Genomic DNA, 19,754 nt, shown 5'->3' on the forward strand with positions numbered 1-19,754 from the left:
TAGAAGCGTATTGATTTTTGTTTTGCATAGACTGGAAGTTTTGGGATCAAAGACCTATGGGCAGGTTCAGTATTACCACGAGCTTACAATAGAGGGTGTGTTTGCATGTGTGAATCAAGTTCTCATTTTCTGAATACAAATTCTTGTTTTAGATCAAGTTGGTTTACCGCGTAGCTCGCCCTGTTCAATTTTGGAACGATCTAAGTCAGTATGAATGTCCACGTCAACTTCGTTCGGCATTCTCTTTTTTCCAGATACGATTTCCTTGAAGCATAGTCTCGTATTCCAACGATATATTATCTACTCTTCTGGTGAGATGCTGCGTAAATTCGGTGCTGTGTTCAAGTTTCAAGTTAGGTTCAAATTTGCCCACTATGCACATCAACACGCAGGCAGACAGACAGTGAGTCTTGCACTGGTGTAGCGCATTGTAACCGATGCATAAGATCATGCGCGATACTCATATGCGAAGTTTTGTCACGGCAACCCTCGTGTCTATATGACAGTGTTTACTTTGTACGTGGAATTGTTTTGATACCAAATCGCATACTGGGCATAAATAACTATAGGGTATGGGGTTATATACGACATGTATATCTTAATTCCGCGCACCAAGTTTTGAGGTTATCCAGACTTGCAAAAAATTCACTATTGTACAAGTTAGTTGATGAATCGCTAATCACGAACCGGGTGCCAAAACTACCCCAAAGCAACCGAAGAATGCTACCGACCGAAAGTGTGTTCTGTTGTTATTCTCTGCTCAGGTTGAGAGTGATACAACTGGATGAGGTGTCGACGCTAGAGCCCGTTACAGATACCATTGCGCAAAGACTGGCAGTACGGGACCTACATGGAAGATGCAGTGATTGGTCAGATCTGTTCTATTTATACTGTAGCCTGACAAGGCCGTCGATAAACCAAGGGTCTACAGACAGCCGCCGACAGACCACCATTCAAGACAACTGGTCATGCATGCACTTCTTGTGGCTTGCATCGGTCAATTCACTAAGGACCCAAAAGCCAAGCCTGGCTCGTACATAAACGAATGCGACAGAGGTAACATGCCGCCAGTAAGACAGGTACCGCAACAGCGGGAGAGAGGGAGGATTCACAAAAAGACGCATTGTGTAGGGTTGCATTACAGCATCGACAACAACGCAACTCAGCTGCGCAACATCTGCTGTACCTTGAGCGTGACAAACCTCACGCTCTTTCTCCCCACTGCCCTCAGTGCTTCCCTTAAGCACAGACAAGAGGGGAGAGGAAAAGGCCCCTTTCAGCTTTGCCAACAAGAACGCAAGTACGTATTATGGAAATCTCCGGTAGCTGATGACAAGGCTGTTTAGCTAGACTCAACCTAGTTGCGCCTCTGAGGCTGAAAGCTGAAGTTGAATGAGACCTCGATGTCTTGGACACAGTATCCGCATTTGTGCGATAATAAAGGCAGTATGATTGTTTGTGAGAGCCAAGGGCGGAGGCCGCCTATGGTAATTGTCGATTGGATAGATAATTACTGCAAGGGTTTGGATCGAATAGAACCCAAGAGACAGTGCAGCTACCTATGCATCTAAGGTTAGATCGAAGAAAGTGAAAACCCCGAGGTATGAAGGATTGCTTTCGCGTCCATGGGCTCATATAAGATAGCCACTTCTCAAGCGCTTGAGTGAGGGTCAATAAGCGACTCTAGAAGTCGCACTGCTTGATTATGGCGCTGTGTTACAACACATAGGACAGAGGTTGAAGAGGGTTATTACGGCACTTGGACAAAATATGAGACCTCGCATGGTCTTTCGTGGGGGGAAGACCCAGAAAAACAGGTCCAGCCCCAGCCTTATAGAGAGGTTAATGATCCGCCCGATCCCAACCATGCCCCTCAGAGGTTGGACGGGGAAGCCTAAGGCGTCTAGGGCGTCCCTAGCCAATGTTAGTTTGACCCATCCCAAGGTCGGTAGGTAACCACTAATGGAACCTAAGGTATCCGTAATAGGACGTTCATCACCGTTCATGGCTGAACGGCTGAAGTTGCTCAGCAAGGGGGAGGCTTGTCCATTCCATATCATATCCTCTCTTCTCATCCCTTCTGCATTGTGTAGTTAGTTCTCGTTTATCTATCGCTCGTTCCCTCTCGATAACCGACAATCTATTAGCATCGTCGAATCCTTCGTTGTCTGATCGACCGTCCCTCTTTTTGCGCGTCGTGCCCCGCCCACCATACCGCGAGCGATCGATCTATCCATACCATAGTATTGCTAGAACTGTTACCCTGGGCTTAGATCCATTGTCTAAAGTCACAAACAATACCCAATAATGACAAGAGCTGCGCAATATGGCATACCAAGATGACCGGGCTGATAAGCTCTTTCAAACTTACGAGCCATATCATCCTGCTGGCTCTACAACCGCATCGCAAAGGCCCGTAACAAGCCAACCACATCTGAGCCATCGCGTCTCTGCCATGACAATGTATTCCGACGATAATTCGTACCCTCAGCTCCATGGCCGCGAATCTATGGTGTCTCTCGACTCCTATGCGGGAAACTCGAGCCCACCACAACAGGAATATGACGGACATTCGTACGCTGCTGGGTCTGGATGGTCCGCATCATTTGGCTACAATGGAGCGGGGGGATCGTATGCACCTGTGTCTGCAGCTGGGCCTCCTCCTTCACGGTTTCCATCCAGAGCCAAGCGTGCATACGGCTCATCTCTTGGAATAACCATTCCAGAGGAAAACACTGAAGACGAAGCATACGATCTGTCATTGCTTGGTGGTGCAGCCCCCATGGGCCACTCTGGCCACTATGATCCCATAAAGGAGGATGAGGATGATGTGTCTCCTGGCTTCGACTTGAGCGCCGCGCTAGGGCCAATGACCTCGCACGATGAAGTTTTCGTGAAGAAGCTTCAGGCGCAAGAGGCTAGCGGGATGTTGACAGGAGGTTTGGGCCAGGGGTTTCATGCGGACGTCAAGATGCGTGATGCCGAACTTCTGTCGTCAACCCCATCTGTTCAGAGGAGTCTGTCGCGGTCTTTCTCGCGCCGCAAGCCGCCTGAGCATCTTGGTCGATTTGAGACAATCCGACAAAGAGGACAGGACGAAGCTAATCGAAAAGGAGAAGTCATTGAGGTGATATTAGAGGAGGGGCCAGGCGCCGACCTGAGCAGCATCGAGGGACTCAGCACGGTTGCATCTAATGATTTCCGCCGATCAACTTTCCCGACTAAGGAGGGGAAGACGGAAATATTCTACCCTCAACCGAATTGGAAGCCTCCAACAATGCGATGGCCCTATCTCACATTGCTGATTATAATATCGGTCGGGTTGGCTATTGCGCAGGAATACCTTTTCCAACGATTTCATGAAAAGCCCATAGTAAACTTCCGGGCACCTAAAGATATAGACACCTTTGTCTATTTTGCAATCAAATTCTTGCCGACAGTAGTCGCGGTTACTTTCGGCGTGTTCTGGCAGTTTACTGACTTCGAAGTCCGCCGCCTGGAGGCTTTCTACCAGCTATCCAGACAGCAGGGTGCTCTGGCTTCCAAGTCAATCAATGCCGACTATGTCACAAGTTACAGCTTCTGGCGACCTTTCCGAGCAATCAAGCTCGGCCACTATGCGGTAGCTTTGTCTTCCTTTGCCTCAACACTCGCCGTTTCCCTCGTACCAACCTGTGCAGCTGCGTCGATCATACTCACACCGAGCCGCAAGGAGCGCATGGAAAACCCCAGTAACATGAAGGAGATTTTTGTGGCCTCGGTCTGGTCGCGACTTTTGACGGTTACTTTGGTGTTATGTGCAGCCATGGGGTGCGGCTTGCTATATGTTTTACAAACTCGACGATCAGGCCTACTTTCTGATGTCAGAGGCATTGCTGGCCTAGCCAGCATGGCTGTAGTGAGCCATGTCTTGATGGACTTTAAAGATATGGACACAGCCAAGCATAAAGACATTCACCAAAAGTTGAAGCGTCGCCGATATATGCTGAGAAATTCATCGCTTGCACCTTACGAGGGCACAAGCGCCAAGGTGGAAACGGACAGCGAACAGGATGACGGCGCCCATCTCTCGGAGCACCCGCATCCCCTGATGCTACGTCCAATGGGATGTATCCCTTTCATCATTGGGTTGATCCTCTTTGTAGCATTGATCCCAACATTTCTCTTCACTCCCGCCCAGATCATCACAGACAAGGCTGCCTGGGTCGTCACAGCGTTAGCTGTCATCCTCAAGCTGTGCTGGGGTGCGATGGAGACATCCGTTCGTATGATGGAGCCTTACTATATCCTTTCAAAGCGACATGCGCACTCAAAAGTTCTTACCCTTGATTACACCGCACTGCCGTTTGCTTATATGCCGCTGCGAGCGCTCTTGAACGGCCACTTTCTAGTGTTTCTTGTTGGGTTCGGTAGTGTCATGGCTGAGTTCCTGACGATCCTTGTAACCAGCCTTGCAACAGTGGATGGGCAAGAGTTTATCACAGGATATGGAATGAATAAAGGGAAGTGGAAGGATGATAAGGAGAATAGCGAATCACTCAACTCTGGACAAGAGACGATACGCTCATTCTATATCACCCTCGGCGCCACATTATTCATACTGATATACATGTTTGTTGTCTCAAACATGGTGTTCTTCCGCCGACGCCATCCTTTCCTGCCGCGTCAGCCCAACACTATTGCGTCAATTCTGGCTTTTATCCACCAGAGCAAGATGTTGTACAATTTTGTGGGCACCTCGAAGCTAAATAACGCAGAGATGGCGAAGAAGCTTGATGACGGTAAGACGTATGGACTAGGATGGTTTACTGGAAGAGATGGACAGACTCACTGCGGAGTGGACCAGGAGGAACTGACTAGTTCTTACAAGCATGGTGTTGACTATACGACGATGAACAATCCGTGGAATGCACAGTGGGATGTGCTGTAGAACGCGCAATATATGTTAAGATTATGGAAACAGATATGTGCATGGCCATAGTTCGGCAGGTATACACAACATTTGGACGGCTCAAGGCTGGAGTTTGGTATATTAGACATTGGGCGTTGGCGATGAATTCTATGGTTCCGTTTTACCCATTTCTTATCTGAGGCCTACGTTGCTGGAGTTTGAGGATCTCTCGAAACAGAGGCATCAAGATAAAGAAAGGCATGGCTTTGTCTAGGAATGCGACGAGCGAAACATGTAATGAGACTCGGATGAAGATGAACCGAAATGGCGACGATTCATATTCTCGCTTGGTGTAATGCTCTTGGGTCTAACACGTGCTGGGCATGAATTTTGAATGGATAAACACGTCGATCATACTTGCTATCTTCGTATCAGAGGGTTTCGAGTTGACGCGTCCATGCCCACATTAGTAGTTTTTGACGCTTATGTTTGAGAAATGTGTCGCCTGTCCAGTAACAAGACCAGTGACATTCCCCAGGTGGATTACGCCGGCCTTTCCATGCGTAATGGATCTCCTTCTCTTCAATCTCAATGTCTCTGTACTCCGTACAGCGTTCATTACAGTGGCACATCATCGAATACTATTGGCTTCTGGAATATACCCCTGAATATCGGGGCTGTGAGGGGTTGGAGATCTGGAATGTGAGATATCCAATAGGGAAAGAGAGTGGACGATTCTGGGTTTGATGAGCAGAATTTCCACTGTTGAAAATGACTACGATAGTGTGGGAACGGCTGACGTTGGCTATCTAAACTCAATTGTGGCTATTGGCATCGTTGTCGAGTTTGAGATTCATCTGATAATTTTGGTCAGATATTCTCCGAGTATAGAGAAGTTGACCCAAGCTATGCAGACAATTGAGAGAAGCATTGCTTAACCCTTCGTTTGCGTGGTGTTCCCTCTAAGGATGCTGGCCGCCAATCTCATCTGCCAATGAGCTTAACTACTCTGTGTGAAACGGAGTTCTAGACGATTTGCAGGTGACAGAAGAATGAGAGTCTTGGCATCATCATTGAGATTGATTTCATTAAAGTCTATCGACAACTCAAAAACTGAGCTTGATTTCGACATTTCTTCAGACGAGGTCAGAATCAGAGGTACTCATGAGTCTGACAGGGGCAAAATTTAACTGTCTCAGTACAGATATTCACCACATTCTCCCACTCGTGATAGTGAGTGCCTCGCATCCATGCAGGATTTTTCCTGTAGACCTACAGACAGACGGAGATGCCGAAAGTACTGTTTCCAAGAAAAACACGATATTAGCCCAAGAACAACCAAGACAGGACGCGACAGCATCTAAGTACACAGCCTCTTCACACCTGACTATCACAATTCGCTCGCCATTGCTGTCACTGTGTGTGCTTTTCTGAAATCGGTGCGTCTTGGAAGGCCTGACACCTGAATTGGCACACCTGAAGGGGACGAAGTAGGATATGCAAGGCTTTTGGAGCAAGGGCCACACCCCTTCGGGCATCGGCAAAGTTACAGAGACTTCCTCTGAGGAGGCCCTGAGGCTGTGCAAGCCTCAGTTAATTAAACCCATCCTGTAACAATGCGAAGCTGGCTCATGGTTACCGGAGGTGGCATCCGCATCATGGCAATTTTGGCTTACCTTATTGTTACAACATTTATTATTGTTCGTATTCCTCTGAGGGCATGGGAAATCGCCCAGGTCTTGGCTTTTGACGGCTTTGTTGACAAGCCTGCTACAGACCAACCACGCGACCTTTCAGAGTCGTCGACATAAAGATTAGCTACACTACTGCATGTTATGGCACAAAAACCGGAAACGCTGATGTTTTTCAATGCCCGAATCGTGGATCACGCATCGAAAGACCAAGGAACGCCTGGTGACCTTGTTTATCTTATGCAGCGTGATGTCGCCTCTGCTATAGCAACTACCTAGTCCTGCCAGCCTCTTTATTACCAACATCTGTTGAATGCGTTTGTAGTAACGGCGCAATCAAGATCTACGGCAACAATTGGGTCGTTACTCACATTTCACTCAATCGACGTTTTAGCCAGCCCGAAACATCCGTCCTCGGTACGTATAGCATATCACTTTATACACGGAGTGAACAGACAAAGTTGGACTTCGTCTCCCAGGGGTAAGGCCTTGTTGCTGATGGGGAACAAAGTGTGTACCCACAAAGTATATACTGTTAGAGTCGATACGAGATCGTCACCCCATATCCACACATGCATCCGTGGTATTGACTTTCACTTGGCCCAGCGCTTGGCCACATTCCAAGTACCTGCACAGCCTCCAGATTGTTGACCTAGGGGGCATGCGCCTGAGACGTGCTAGCATTGATACACTGCGTTTGGTAGTTGAATACGACGCAACGAATGTGAATACGACAAAACGTATTATTTCTTGCCTTTGGCTTCGACCTTGCGACGGCTGAGCACTGCCAAACCCCTCTCACTATTGCTGGCAACAAAGTGAAGGAAACCCTCATCAGTTGAACCGGTTCTTCAGAGACAAAGGCCGTGTCTCTGTGCAAAAGACTCCCCTATCACACATCACACGCAGGACCCAAGACCAAGCTAAACCAAACCTGTCCCCCCAGGGCCCGCTTCACCGCACTCGTGAAGGGCCACCCGCCCCCTGGCCCCCTTCGACTGCACCGCGTACGCATCAATTTACTCGCTAGGTAAGGTACTTGCCGCTATTACGAGCGCCGACCAGGCCAGGTCGTACCTGCTTTCCTGTTGCCGCTGCCATTGCAACCCAGGTTCCCGATCCCTCCCTCCCTTCCACCTCACTCCTCCCCTTGGCTGTTGCCGCTGGTCTTCCTTTTCCCTCTCGTCTTCCCCCACACAACAACTCCCATTTCATTCATCATCCGCGACAACGGAAAAAAACCTGCCCATATCGACGACGACGAGACGACTAAACGCTGTCTCTTTCAGCCACGCCTCGTCGCGGAGACGATTTCTCGCCTCGGGCTTTCGCTAATTAACTTTACTTCTTTCTTTATTATCGCCTTACTCCGTTCCTAATTCTACACCAATTGCCGCGGCCTCACTCTCGCTATCAATCTATCCAAAGTCAACCCGGAAGAAATCCACGTCTTTGGAAGGTCATAATCCGTCGCCATCGCCGATACTTTGTCGACCACCTCTGCCGTGGGCTTTGTTTTGACTCATACTAGTAATCTTGGACTATTAGAAGGATTGGAAGTGCACTGTCAACAACCACCCCTGGACTTGTGACGACGACAACCAACCATCAACCGAACGAAACGACTCGATCGACAAGGAATCCGATCATCACTGGGATACGTGGTTACGATGTGGTCTTGTATTATGAAACCACTGGCGGTTCTCGCCTCAGTGGCTGCCCTGGCCTCACCCGTCTCTGGAGAGAAGATTCTTTACTCCAACTCGCTCAACAGTTGCCAAAAGGATAACGGTTTCAAAGCTACGCTCTTCAATGTCGCCTTGACACCGAACAATGGCTCTGCCTTTGTTAAGGCTGTGGCTACCTCTTCCATCCAGGGCAAGGTCATCTTCGACATTCGACTCTCGGCATACGGCTACCAGTTCCTTCAACAGACCGTAGACCCTTGTACGATCAACCTTGCTGGTCTCTGTCCCATGGTTTCTGGAAAAATTCCGTTCAAGTTCAACTTGCCAGTCGGCAAAGAAAATCTCAAACAAGTACCCGGAATCGCCTACAGTGTTCCTGATCTCGACGCTACCGTCCGCGTTTATGTGAACATGTCCAGTACTGGCGAGAGCGTCGCTTGTGTCGAAGCTGATTTTTCCAACGGAAAAACAGTTGATCTCAAAGGTGTCAAGTGGGCTACTGCCATCATTGCCGGCCTCGGTCTGATCTCTTCTGCCGTTGTTTCTGGAGTTGGCCACGCCAACACTGCTGCACATGTCGCTTCTAACTCGCTTTCCTTGTTTGGCTACTTCCAGGCACAGGCCATTCTTGGTCTCACCAGCGTCGGACTCCCCCCAATCGTCTCCTCTTGGACTCAGGACTTCCAGTGGTCAATGGGAATCATCCGTGTTGGTTTTATGCAGGACATTTTTACGTGGTACCAACGAGCAACCGGCGGCACACCCGAGTCTATTCTGTACAATGTTCGCCAAGTGTCGGTTGAGGTTCAGAAGCGAAGTTTGCAAGCTGCCTCTACTAGTATCGATCTTTTCAAACGCAGTGCCGCCATGATGCCTCGAAGTATCACGGAGCCCATCGGTCATGCTGCTGGGGCACTCGCCAAGCGCGCCAATATCCAAACCGAGGATGGCACTTATATCGTGTACGGTATTCAGCGAGTCGCTTTCAAGTCGAAGATTGAAACCACCAACCTGTTCATGACGGGTCTCACTTTCTTTTGCATCTTCGTGGTTATCACATGTCTAGCTATTGCTGCTTTCAAGGGTGTGTGCGAGCTGTGCGTTCGTCAGAAGTGGATGGCCCCAGACAAATTTTTGGAATTTCGAAACGGCTGGATGACTGTCCTTAAGGGCATTCTCTTCCGTCTGACACTCATTGGCTTCCCTCAGATGGTCATTCTTTGTTTGTGGGAATTCACTCAACAGGATTCGCCTGCTGAGGTCGTTCTCGCTGTCTTCTTCCTCCTGGGAATGACTTTCACCCTCGCTTGGGGCGCCAGCAAGGTCATTCGCATCGCTCGCCGTTCTGTTGCCATGCACCGCAACCCAGCCTACATCCTTTTCTCGGATCCCCAGGCCCTCAACAAGTGGGGTTTCCTCTATGTTCAATTCCGAGCCTCTGCTTACTACTTCATTGTTCCCGTCCTTGTCTACACTGTGGTCAAGGCTATGTTTGTTGCATTGGCTCAGAAGAACGATGTAGCACAGGCAGTTGGGTTTATCATCATTGAGGTCGGTTTCTTAATTGCTGCCTCGGTTCTTCGACCTTGGATGGATAAACCGACCAACTCGTTCAACATCGCGATTGCTGCCATCAACTTCATCAACGCCATCTTTCTTCTCATCTTTTCTAATGTGTTTGGGCTGCCTAAGATCGTTGTTGGTGTCGTTGGTGTCGTGTTATTCGTTTTGAATGCTGCATTCGCGCTCATTCTTCTTCTCATGCTTATCGTCTCAACGGCCTTGGTCTTTTTCCGCAAGAACCCTGATGCACGATACCAATTCATGGCCGATGATCGTGCCTCTTTCATGAAGTCTCAAACCCAGGTCAACGCCACAACCGAGCTTGATGCTCTTGCTGCTACTGCCCGAGGTGACAAGGCTGGTTATAGCAACAAGCACCTCGATCTCGATGAGGAGGACTCGGTGTCGTCAGAGAGCTTGAGAAGGCGGGCGGAGATGAACAACCAGTCCCAAACATCATTTCAACGGGGCGATGTTCCTCCCCGGTCTCCTGTGAACCCCGCGATGCCGCTTTTCCCTGCTGACGGACAGCGACCAGCAAGCCCGTTCCGCAATGCATCACCAAACCCATACCAACAGTCAACCTCCAATCTCTCTCAACAACGGTCGGCAGGTGACAGTAGCCCAGGCGGTTACAGATCACAGAACAATGCAAGGTAAGCTTTCACGATTGACGAGTTGAGTGATGCACCTGCTGACCCCTCTTTAGCCCTTGGCAACGTGGTGCTGGTTACGAGCACTAATTGAAGTAATTGAGGATCTATCTACTTATCTCATGACAAGCTTACATCCGAGACCTCTATCATTATGAGCGAAGGCTTCGGGTTTGATGACTTTTTGTCAAAAGCGAGCCGGCCCAATAGCATTAACACATCGAATTTTCTGCTATAGACGATGAGAGTTAGCTCTCGACTTAAGCCATTAATCGATATTGACCACGCCAAGACCGTGTTTTCTTTTTTCCTTGTTTGTTTCGTCCTACTTATTTTATTTTTGGATGGTTTGTCGAAAGCATGACGATGGCGTCTGCGTTGAGACCCGGCGTTGGCGATTATCGAAACCCTAGTGCTCTTGCGAGTATTTGCTTTGTATATATAAACAGTATCGGGAAGGGATGAGGAATGCACTTTTTTCACTGGATTGGGATGGCTTAGGCACCAGTTCACGTTCGATATCCGAGGTAGTATGCCACAGCTTAGAGGATGTGGCAGTGGGAAGCTTGACTTCCCATTACTCGTACCCAAAACAAAAACAAAAAATTCCAATAACCAGATTGTTGTCCAGGTGAAACACAATGGCCCGGAATAGCCTCCTAAGTCTGCCTGAGGTTGAAGTTTGAACGCAAGCCGTGAAAAGTGCGTTACTTTATTCATCTATTGAAAAAGGCCTTACTAGTGACTGGGACTTCGGTGGTTGACGGAGAAGTAATTGTCCATGGAGACTGCATCCAATGTATCTTAGCTCACTGCTCGGTATGGACGATGCAAAACCAGCCATCGTAGGGATTGAAAGACTCGAATACTCATCCACACTTCCATGAAACACCTCGGACGTTGAAGAGAAACACCAAATCCCTAGCCTCCCCAACCATCCGTATAAACACAATGATTATTCCATATCTGAGCGGAATAGTAAGGCTTTCTGTCTAAACGAGAGGCTTGAAGTTATAGTGAGAAAGAGACAAAACAAGACTGCACTAAGTCCTGTGGTATGACTATTGGTACATGACGAATGGTATATAGGTAAGGTACTTAAGCAAGCAAACAAGCGAGGCAGAAAAGATCAAATTCAAGAAATGGAATTTTGTGAGACCACGAATGTCTCTGGACTAGTAGGCTTTGAAAGCCACAAGACTTGTTGACGGGAATTGCCAAAGGGAAGACCTAGGTAGATACTTAGATATAGTTGATGGACTGATGAGGCTGAGTGAGGATCTCTCGTGTTCGATTCAAGTCCGATAAAAAAAAAATGCGCAAAGGCTTGAGATAAGGTTAAGAGGGTGAAAAAAGAGAGATAGAAGATTATTGAGGAACACCGTCGTTGAGAGTTATGATAATGAAAAGGTCAGCGCCTGTCGCAGTTGGCGATAGATGTCGTTTGTTGTCGTGATAAATGCTTGTTAGGTAACCTCATAGAGGTAAAGCTCCAGGTCCCTCCGTACCCCCTTTCCATTTCCCTTTCAACGCCCACCCTTCCTTTAGCTCCGATGCAAATTGGGATTGTCTCACCGCCAACACCAACGCCTGCCACTTGATTTCTTAGTCCTCCCACGTCAATTCATATTCTTCCCCTCACCCTCCTTTCATCTCTGCATCATCAACTCTTTATGGATGTCATAAAATGTGAAGTTGCATCTGAAAGACGCTGCGGCAAGTCCCGACAGCCACCTACGTGGCCTCATGCAGGAACCAAGAACCAAAATTCGATAGACCCGATTTAGATTGAATTTGAGGGGTTAAAACGCAAAGCCTTGTTCCATCAGCTTGTCGACGTCGCCACCTGCTGCTTGCACCGCTTTCATGGCCGCCTCACTTAGTCGTCGCCTCCGTTCCATCGCCTCACGCTCTCTTCGCGCTTTGGTCTTGGAACTGCCGCTCGGCGCAACACCTGTCATTAGGAGACCGCCGTCGCTGGGAGTAAAATTGACGAACCCGATCTCGCTGCCGCCTCCACTGCTGCCGCTTGCATCTCGAGACCGTCGTTGCTTGCGCATTGCCGTGGGAGTCCCCGGTACTATCCCTCGACCTGAGGCGCTGCGAGCTGATGCGACGGACCCATTGGAGCTATGGCGCGAGTGTGCTGTGGCGGGCGTGGGTGGAATGGACGGCTGGCGGGTCTTACGGATTGGAGAGCAAGACAAGTGTCGTGCTCCAGAAGACGGGGCTCGTGGTGGACGATGGCGTTCTGATGTTGGAGGGATAGGCGGTGGAGGGAGGTAAGTCTGGGTGTTTAACGAAAGGTCGTGACTGGGAGCCGAGGCGTTTCGCGGTTGTGGCATATGGATCATGAGTCCAGCCGAATTGGGATCGTGGACCTGGTATTCATACGGCAACTCCGCATGCTGAGCATGCATGGCAAGGTTGAGACTGGCGTTTTTCTGCTGTTGCTGATCGGCTACAACATATTCTCCATTCTGGTTTAAAAGATTTAGATCCCACCACCCGCTTTGATGAGGGGTTTGGGTCATATACTCTTGCCCTGGCCATGTCTCGGGGGCAGCACCCACAACAGTAACAGGTTGCTGGTGTGGGTGAGGATGAACATGGGCTTGTGGGTGTGGGTGTGGATGAGGATGAGCATGTGGATGAGGATGGGGATGGGGATGGGGATGGGGATGGGGATGCTGGTGTGGATGAGGGTGTGAGTGCGGGTGTTGCTGATGCTGCCAAGCTGACTGAGGAACTTGCCCTGCCATGTCGGGATGGTAAAGGCCAGGTTCAGTCTTGACTCCTGGGGATTCTGCTGGTGTGTGGATTCCGTTGGTGCTGAAAAAGCGGAGAGAGTTGTTCGGAGGCGGCTGAGGAATTTCACTAAAGGGATCGTCACAAAACCCATGAACAAAGTTGGTGCTATCCGGCCCGCATGTCGGCGATGGGGGGAATGCGTCATTACCGTTGCTATATTCGTGATGCTGCAGGCGCAAGGCCCGAGGAGGATTGTCCATGGTCGGAGAGCCTGGGCGGTCTATGGCAACGAGCTTCTTGGGTTTGCGAAGTTTACTGGCTTTACGAATCGTGGATGAGAGTGCCTCGACGAATTTGTTGGGTTTCCTGGCCATTGTGTTGGGTGGGGTTGGCGATGATGGTTGTGAAATAGGCACCCGCTTCCCAGGTGAAGAGTGTAATGAAATGCCATCGACTCGGGGCAGTTCTGGGTCCGACATAGAGACTCGAGGCACTAGGGGAGGCTTCTCATCCGCCAGTCCAACGACACTCGCAAGTGCGAGGCTTCGAGGATCGACCTCATGCGATGCACTTGCGACAGCGGATGAGGCTGGCTGAGAGGGGATTGTCGCGTCGACCTGAGAACTGCAAGAGAAGAAATCGAACTCATCTTCAGTTGTTGAAACGCCTGACGAGGCAGATGCAGTGGACTCGGCGGGATGGTCAAGGATAAGTCCATTGGCTAGGGCCGGCATTGATGGATTATGACCGTGTGGATCGGCCATAGAAGATGGGATTTCGCCATCAAAGTCGAGAAACTGACCAAAGAAGTCGTTTGCTCCATCGTTAGGTCCATTGTCGATATCCTGCCAGTAGAAGCCTGGGTCGCGGTCGACAGCCTCAACCCGATAGGGCAAGGTCCAAGAGGCCATTGGGATACTGGACTGCTGTTCTGCGATAGTAGTTGAAGCTGATGGGTGAGGATGTAATGGAGGCGTGGTCAGCCAAGCGAGTCACCTAGGGCTGGCTGAGAGAGTTACGGAAGACGACGAAGATGTCGAAGTGGAAGTGAAGGTTGATGGCATGAATGAGGTGAGAGCCAAAAGAATGGCAACGGAGGGAATGAAAAGAAGGAGCCAGACCCGGAGCCTGAGGAGTCTTTGAGCGATAGTGAGAAGAGAGGCGAGAGGCCTGGGCCAGTCAGAGGCAGCAAAACAAAGTTCAAGACGAGCAACAAGGGACTCGGCCGGTAAGCGAACGAGACCTGGCAAGGCGTGGAGATGGCCGAAGTCAAGTCAATGGAGCAACGGACAAGCTAGCAACGGGTACCAGAGAAACGGGCAAGACACAGGGACAAAAATCAAGGTTGGTCTTCGCTGAGAATAGTAGCAAGATATTGATGAACAGGGTCAGAATCAGGGTCATGAGAGTAAGAAAGAAAGGACTACGAATTCACTCTGGCGCAGCAACGAGACCGTTGGGTCGGGTTGCTACTTGGATGAGGGCGATTTGAGTGCGACAGTGGGAGGAATGCACGGGGCTATGAGGGAGCATTCCATTGAGAAAGATTCTCGTGTCATTGACTGATGATTGACCCCCTTTTGTCTGTTCCGAATGGGAATTTAAAGAGGACGATCTCTTCCGTGTTGCAAATGTTAATTAATCGAACGAGTGATATGTTTACATATGATTGAAATTGGTTTCGAGGAAATAAATGACATTCGCCATGGATTGACGATTGAGCGTGAGTGAAGAGTCACGACTGACATGACTCTCCTGAGACGGCAAGTGGTGATGCTCTGGACGCCCGAAGCCACCCAAGACTAAGTGGCAGAGGCGCTGGGATGGGCTAAAGTAGAGTTTACGGGTGTACCTACGTTAGCCTAGCATTAGCATTAGTATTTATGGGCGGGAAGGGCGAGAAGGCGACAGACGAGAGGCGAGAGGGGGGAGAAGAGAGGAGAGGAGAGGAGAGGAGAGGAGAGCGTTAATGGGAAGTGAGCGTGCGAAAGTTTGAGTTGGGCCGGTTGATCATGAGCGGAGCGTTGCTTTCACCTGGACACAGGTACAGAAGTGTAGAGTTTAAGTGCTCGTTCGAATTGATCAAAGATTGACGGTGTGACGTTTAGTGATGATCTCTCCACGAAAGCAAAGCATCGCATTACGTCTGTTGCAGCACATCGCATCTATCTTGGTTTTAGTTTCTGATATTGATTCTGGTTCAGGCTAACAAAGCCCCTGGTTGCTTTCTAGTGCCCCTGGTCCTGGCCTGATCCTGGCTTCGTGTACTGTACCTTGCAGCCCCGGCAAAATAAATTGGTTGCATTGCATAGTTGCATCTGACATGACATCCAATACAGGGGGGTTGATCAGATCTGACAGGCTCTAGGCTCCCTAGGCCCGTCTCCCCTCCACTATGATTGTCATTCAGTCCCCCCTCCGATCGATCATCGCCCTCACCCGACACATTCAATTAAAACAAATACATCTTCACCATGGATCTTTCTTCCGTGAATGTCTCATGTCTCATGTCAAGAATGCTCCTTCAGCCTGTCTGATCTCGTCGCCTCATCAACGCCCCAGTCCTCATGACTCTCAATAGTAAACAAATGAATTTTCTGTTTCGTCTGAGGCCTCTTAGATTACGGAATCGCTGTACCTGAGTGAACTGGTTCCCTCCCCCGTTTACCCACCGTCATTGGCGAGCCCAGGCCGATGAAACTCTTTCCAGAGGCTTGCGCTGATCTGGCGCGCGGCTGTCGACGGCACCGATGAATCGATTTATATGCGACAGTCGCTCATACGATGGGCATAGATCCCTCACTGTGATGCGTGGGAAATGAAGACGCCTTTGCCGACTGACACGCTAGACATCCATTGCTTACGTATCTTGACAATTTGTCAGTGGACGCTCAAGGCCTTGCGGGGCCGGCGTCATAGTTGCCCAGCCCAGTTGGTGATGGCTTCACCAGCCGTGCTCGATAGAGTTTACAAGTCGTCCGATTGACGCCTGGCCCACAATTGACTTGTGCTTCTTGTCATTCTTGCGCTCTTCGTCAAAGTAGCCCCCATGGGTTCAGAGCTTCACACAAACGTAACGCACCACCTGACACTTTGTTTAGTGTCAATTGTACACGATTTGTTTGATTTCTTTCGTGATATCCCACGGGGTACAGTTCCGTCTGCTCATCGAGACCAGACGCTGTGTGATGCTCTACTAACGTACAATAGTACTAAATACTGATATCGACTTTGTCCATCGTACAATACTATGCAACGGTCTTGTCTTGCTTCCCTGGCCATAACATTTGAACCTTTTGGTCATGAGTTCCCTAGATGATAATGCGCCCCATGCTGGTCCTGTCTTCCAAGCATATAAACCCTGGAACGCCTCCTGACTACAAGGCCCATAAAAGAACAAAATATTCCCGGTCGTGATACCATAACTCCAGGCTGTGATTCCAAGCAAAAAAAAAAAAAAAAAAAACAAAAACCGAAATACAAATCCCAAGCTCTCTGGGCTCAAAATCAATGCAACGCCTTTGCCCAGTCATCCTGGCCTTGGTTCAGAAGGCAGATGCTTCGTCTTGTAAATGCTCCATCCGTGTAACTCCGTGATGCGTGAGTCAGTCGTCCTTGAAAGAACTGCAATGTAACATGAAGCTTGCGCCCACCATGTATGCCGTTAAGAAAAATATGTTGAGGAAGCACCGCAGAAATATGAGCACTTCACTGTGTCGAAATGACCATCTGCGAGGTTTATGAATCCGAACGGCCTCTGACGGAGCTTGCCGTAGAGTGGGTTTGCGATTGCCTGCTTCTCTTCTTGTCACGCCGTCGCATTCGAGGTACACTGTGAATCGTGTTGCGACAACGACTTGCCGCATCAGCGGATCTTCGATACCCGAGCTCGTAACGCTTCTTAATTCCTTCGGGCGTACCGGTCGTCCTTCGCGGTACAAGTGGTTGAAGCCAGGAGAAATCATCCTCGTCTTCACAGTATCCTTCATCCACCTGGAACCCTCCATTTGCATTGGGCCTGTACATTGACCTTGAGGCATTCCCTTGACCTTCACTAAGAGTTGTAGGATCAACAGCAATGGGCATAAATGGATTGAAAGGTCCACCAAGAGCGCAAGCAAAATCCTCTTGGGCGTTTCTCGGATCACAATTACGAGATTTCGTAGTATTCATGTCTTTGTGGGAACCAAGCTCCATGGAGTCGGAACCTTGATGGTTGAGTATCGACTGTACATTAATGCAGTCATCGTCGGGTAATGAAATAGGCGAGAGAGCGGTTTCCGGAAGCCGTGTAGTCGAGCGGGAAGAGTCGTAATGGAAATGTTCCAGGGAAGAGCTGCCAAGTTGTGAAGCAAGGACATCAATCGATTGAGATTGAAGAGGCCTAGTAGATTGGGATATCAATGAAGAGGCGGGTGGTGAACTCGGGGGTGATAATGGTTGTCGGGTTATTCGCGCATTTTCAGTTGACATTATTGTAGTTGCACTTGAACATGAAGCAGTGATAATCATGTCCTGCTGACGTTGGTGTTGGTGTTGGGGTGCCTCTGAAGGCGAGTCTCTCCACTGGTTTCCTGTGTGAGGCTCGCACATCGCTAGAGGCAGCTGGGGATAATGACCTGCCCCATGGAGTTTGAGTGAAAGAGACTGTAAAGTGGCTAGAACTTTAGAGATGAAAGATGAGGTTTAAGACGGAAATAGATGAAAGGAAGATCAGAGGGAACAGAGACGGAAAGGGAACCAGGGCAGGACAGGTAATATGAAGGTATCCTCGCTGCGCTAGAAGAGCAGGCGGCGTTGACGCCGCTTCATTGCTGGGGTGGGCCGTGGAGCGGACTACTCTATGGTGGTGGTAGTAGACTTAGTACCTTAAGGTTAGCCTTGGTACCGTACTTGTTATGGATGGTAGCGGAGGTTAGTAGGCTATCTGAGTTGCTAACTCTGTGTAGGTCGTGTTTTACTGAATTCAGCTTAATGATCCGACAGGATGGTAGGGGTTTTTATTAGAGTGCACAGCCCAAGGGATATCGCTGAGCAAACGACCTTGGGTAGTAGGTACTGCATGTAACTCGGGCTGTCAACGTATTGTAACGTGCGTACCTGTATTTCTTTGTTTCTGGCAGATTGTCTGCATCCATGGATGTCTCTACCGAAGGCGTAGGTGTTACGCCCGTCCAGTGACCGTCCAGCCGGAGCAATCAAGCCTCCTCCACTGCTCTAGGTTGTACCGACAGCCGGGTCTTTAAATCCGACAGCGTGTCCTAGGGTGGTCCCAGTTGCGGTGCAAGTGGAGCTCCGGTCTTTTGTACAAGTGCGATTGGCCCATCATAGTCTTGGCGATACCTTAGCGCTCTCACTGTTGGTGCGAGTTGACATGGATGCAAATGCACATCAGCCCATGTTTATGTCCTTTTTGCTAAGGGTGAGCCTATCAGGAGTCTCTGCACACCTCGATGCAGTTCACGCTCAAGGCGAATCAAGTCAAATCAGCCCTCGCAATTGAACATCAATCAGTCTGTCCGGTAATATCACTGTCCAGTCAGTCGGAAATAGTGGATATGATTCGTTCACGTATGAATTGTACACTGCAGATCTTGCTCCCTGGTCCAACTAACTGCACAGTCCGATCTCAATCTCACCCCTGAAATCATACATACATGAAGAAGGGCTGACCGTCTTGGAGGGTTGTCAGCTCGAGTATTGACCGCCCACTGGCGTCAGCGTCTACACCACGACGCGGGATTCGACCCAAGTAGAGCCCTTTAATACCGTCTGTGTTTGCTGCTGTAGCTGTTTCCATCCATACCACCCCGCGTCTCCCTTTCATCATCGTCTCAGCGGGAAAAGGGTTGATTCCTCGGCGTTGTCTAGCAATTCAACTAGTACTCAAGGCCTAGTGCCACCCACCTACGTCCAAGGCCCCCAGCCTCAGGTCCCTTTGCTTTGGCTTTGGCTTTGGCTGGTGATTCTGACATTTCAACCGTAGAGACTCGGATCATGTTTCAACTACCTAGTACCTAGGCCATCTCAACCATATTCACATACGCTAACAGCTAAAGCTGGCAGTTGGACTTGCTGTTTACATCGACAAGGTCTTGGAATGTTCGCGCCGTGAGCATTTATCGCTTATGACACAACAGAAACAGTGCATTATCTGACAGTAGCTACGTGATACATGATACGGTACTGAGATGCACAGACATCCATGGTCCCATGTGCTCGGGCGTCTGACGCATGTTGTTAGTTACAATTGATGCAACACCCCAGCGTCTTCTATTCACGATCTAACATAACCAACAGATCCATCGTCCTCGTAGGGCAGACAAAGACACTAAATGTCCGATTCCACGTCCAATCGCATCTTTCCGTTTCCTTGGGTCCACCCCGCCAAGATCTTCAGCCTTCCGCCGTTCCTTTTAACAGATCATCCGCTTTTATCAAAAACCAAGATAACCTCCTAAAAAAAAAGTCTTCATTGATCCCATCTTTGTGGACAACTTCACTAATAAGTTACCTG

General features: G+C 49.4%; 3 protein-coding genes across 3 annotated transcripts; 2 read left to right on the forward strand and 1 right to left on the reverse strand.

Annotated features, from left to right (window-relative positions):
- Nucleotides 1-2,326: 2,326 nt before the first annotated feature.
- Nucleotides 2,327-4,930, forward strand: FSUBG_2824 (uncharacterized protein; the record flags this gene model as incomplete). The annotated part of the gene is made up of 1 exon (XM_036680639.1): nucleotides 2,327-4,930. The coding sequence occupies one exon, from the start codon at nucleotides 2,327-2,329 to the stop codon at nucleotides 4,928-4,930; it is 2,604 nt and encodes an 867-aa protein (XP_036541680.1).
- A 3,322-nt stretch (nucleotides 4,931-8,252) lies between these two features.
- On the forward strand, nucleotides 8,253-10,576 carry FSUBG_2825 (calcium related spray; the record flags this gene model as incomplete). Its single annotated transcript, XM_036680640.1, has 2 exons — nucleotides 8,253-10,489; nucleotides 10,543-10,576. 2 exons carry the CDS (start codon nucleotides 8,253-8,255, stop codon nucleotides 10,574-10,576), a joined length of 2,271 nt encoding a protein of 756 aa, XP_036541681.1.
- A 1,712-nt stretch (nucleotides 10,577-12,288) lies between these two features.
- FSUBG_2826 (regulatory wetA) lies at nucleotides 12,289-14,148 on the reverse strand (the record flags this gene model as incomplete). The annotated part of the gene is made up of 1 exon (XM_036680641.1): nucleotides 12,289-14,148. The coding sequence occupies one exon, from the start codon at nucleotides 14,146-14,148 to the stop codon at nucleotides 12,289-12,291; it is 1,860 nt and encodes a 619-aa protein (XP_036541682.1).
- Nucleotides 14,149-19,754: the final 5,606 nt, after the last annotated feature.

The sequence above is a fragment of the Fusarium subglutinans genome (assembly GCF_013396075.1).
Source record: "Fusarium subglutinans strain NRRL 66333 chromosome Unknown NRRL66333_c0000025, whole genome shotgun sequence".
NCBI classification, from domain to species: domain Eukaryota; kingdom Fungi; phylum Ascomycota; class Sordariomycetes; order Hypocreales; family Nectriaceae; genus Fusarium; species Fusarium subglutinans.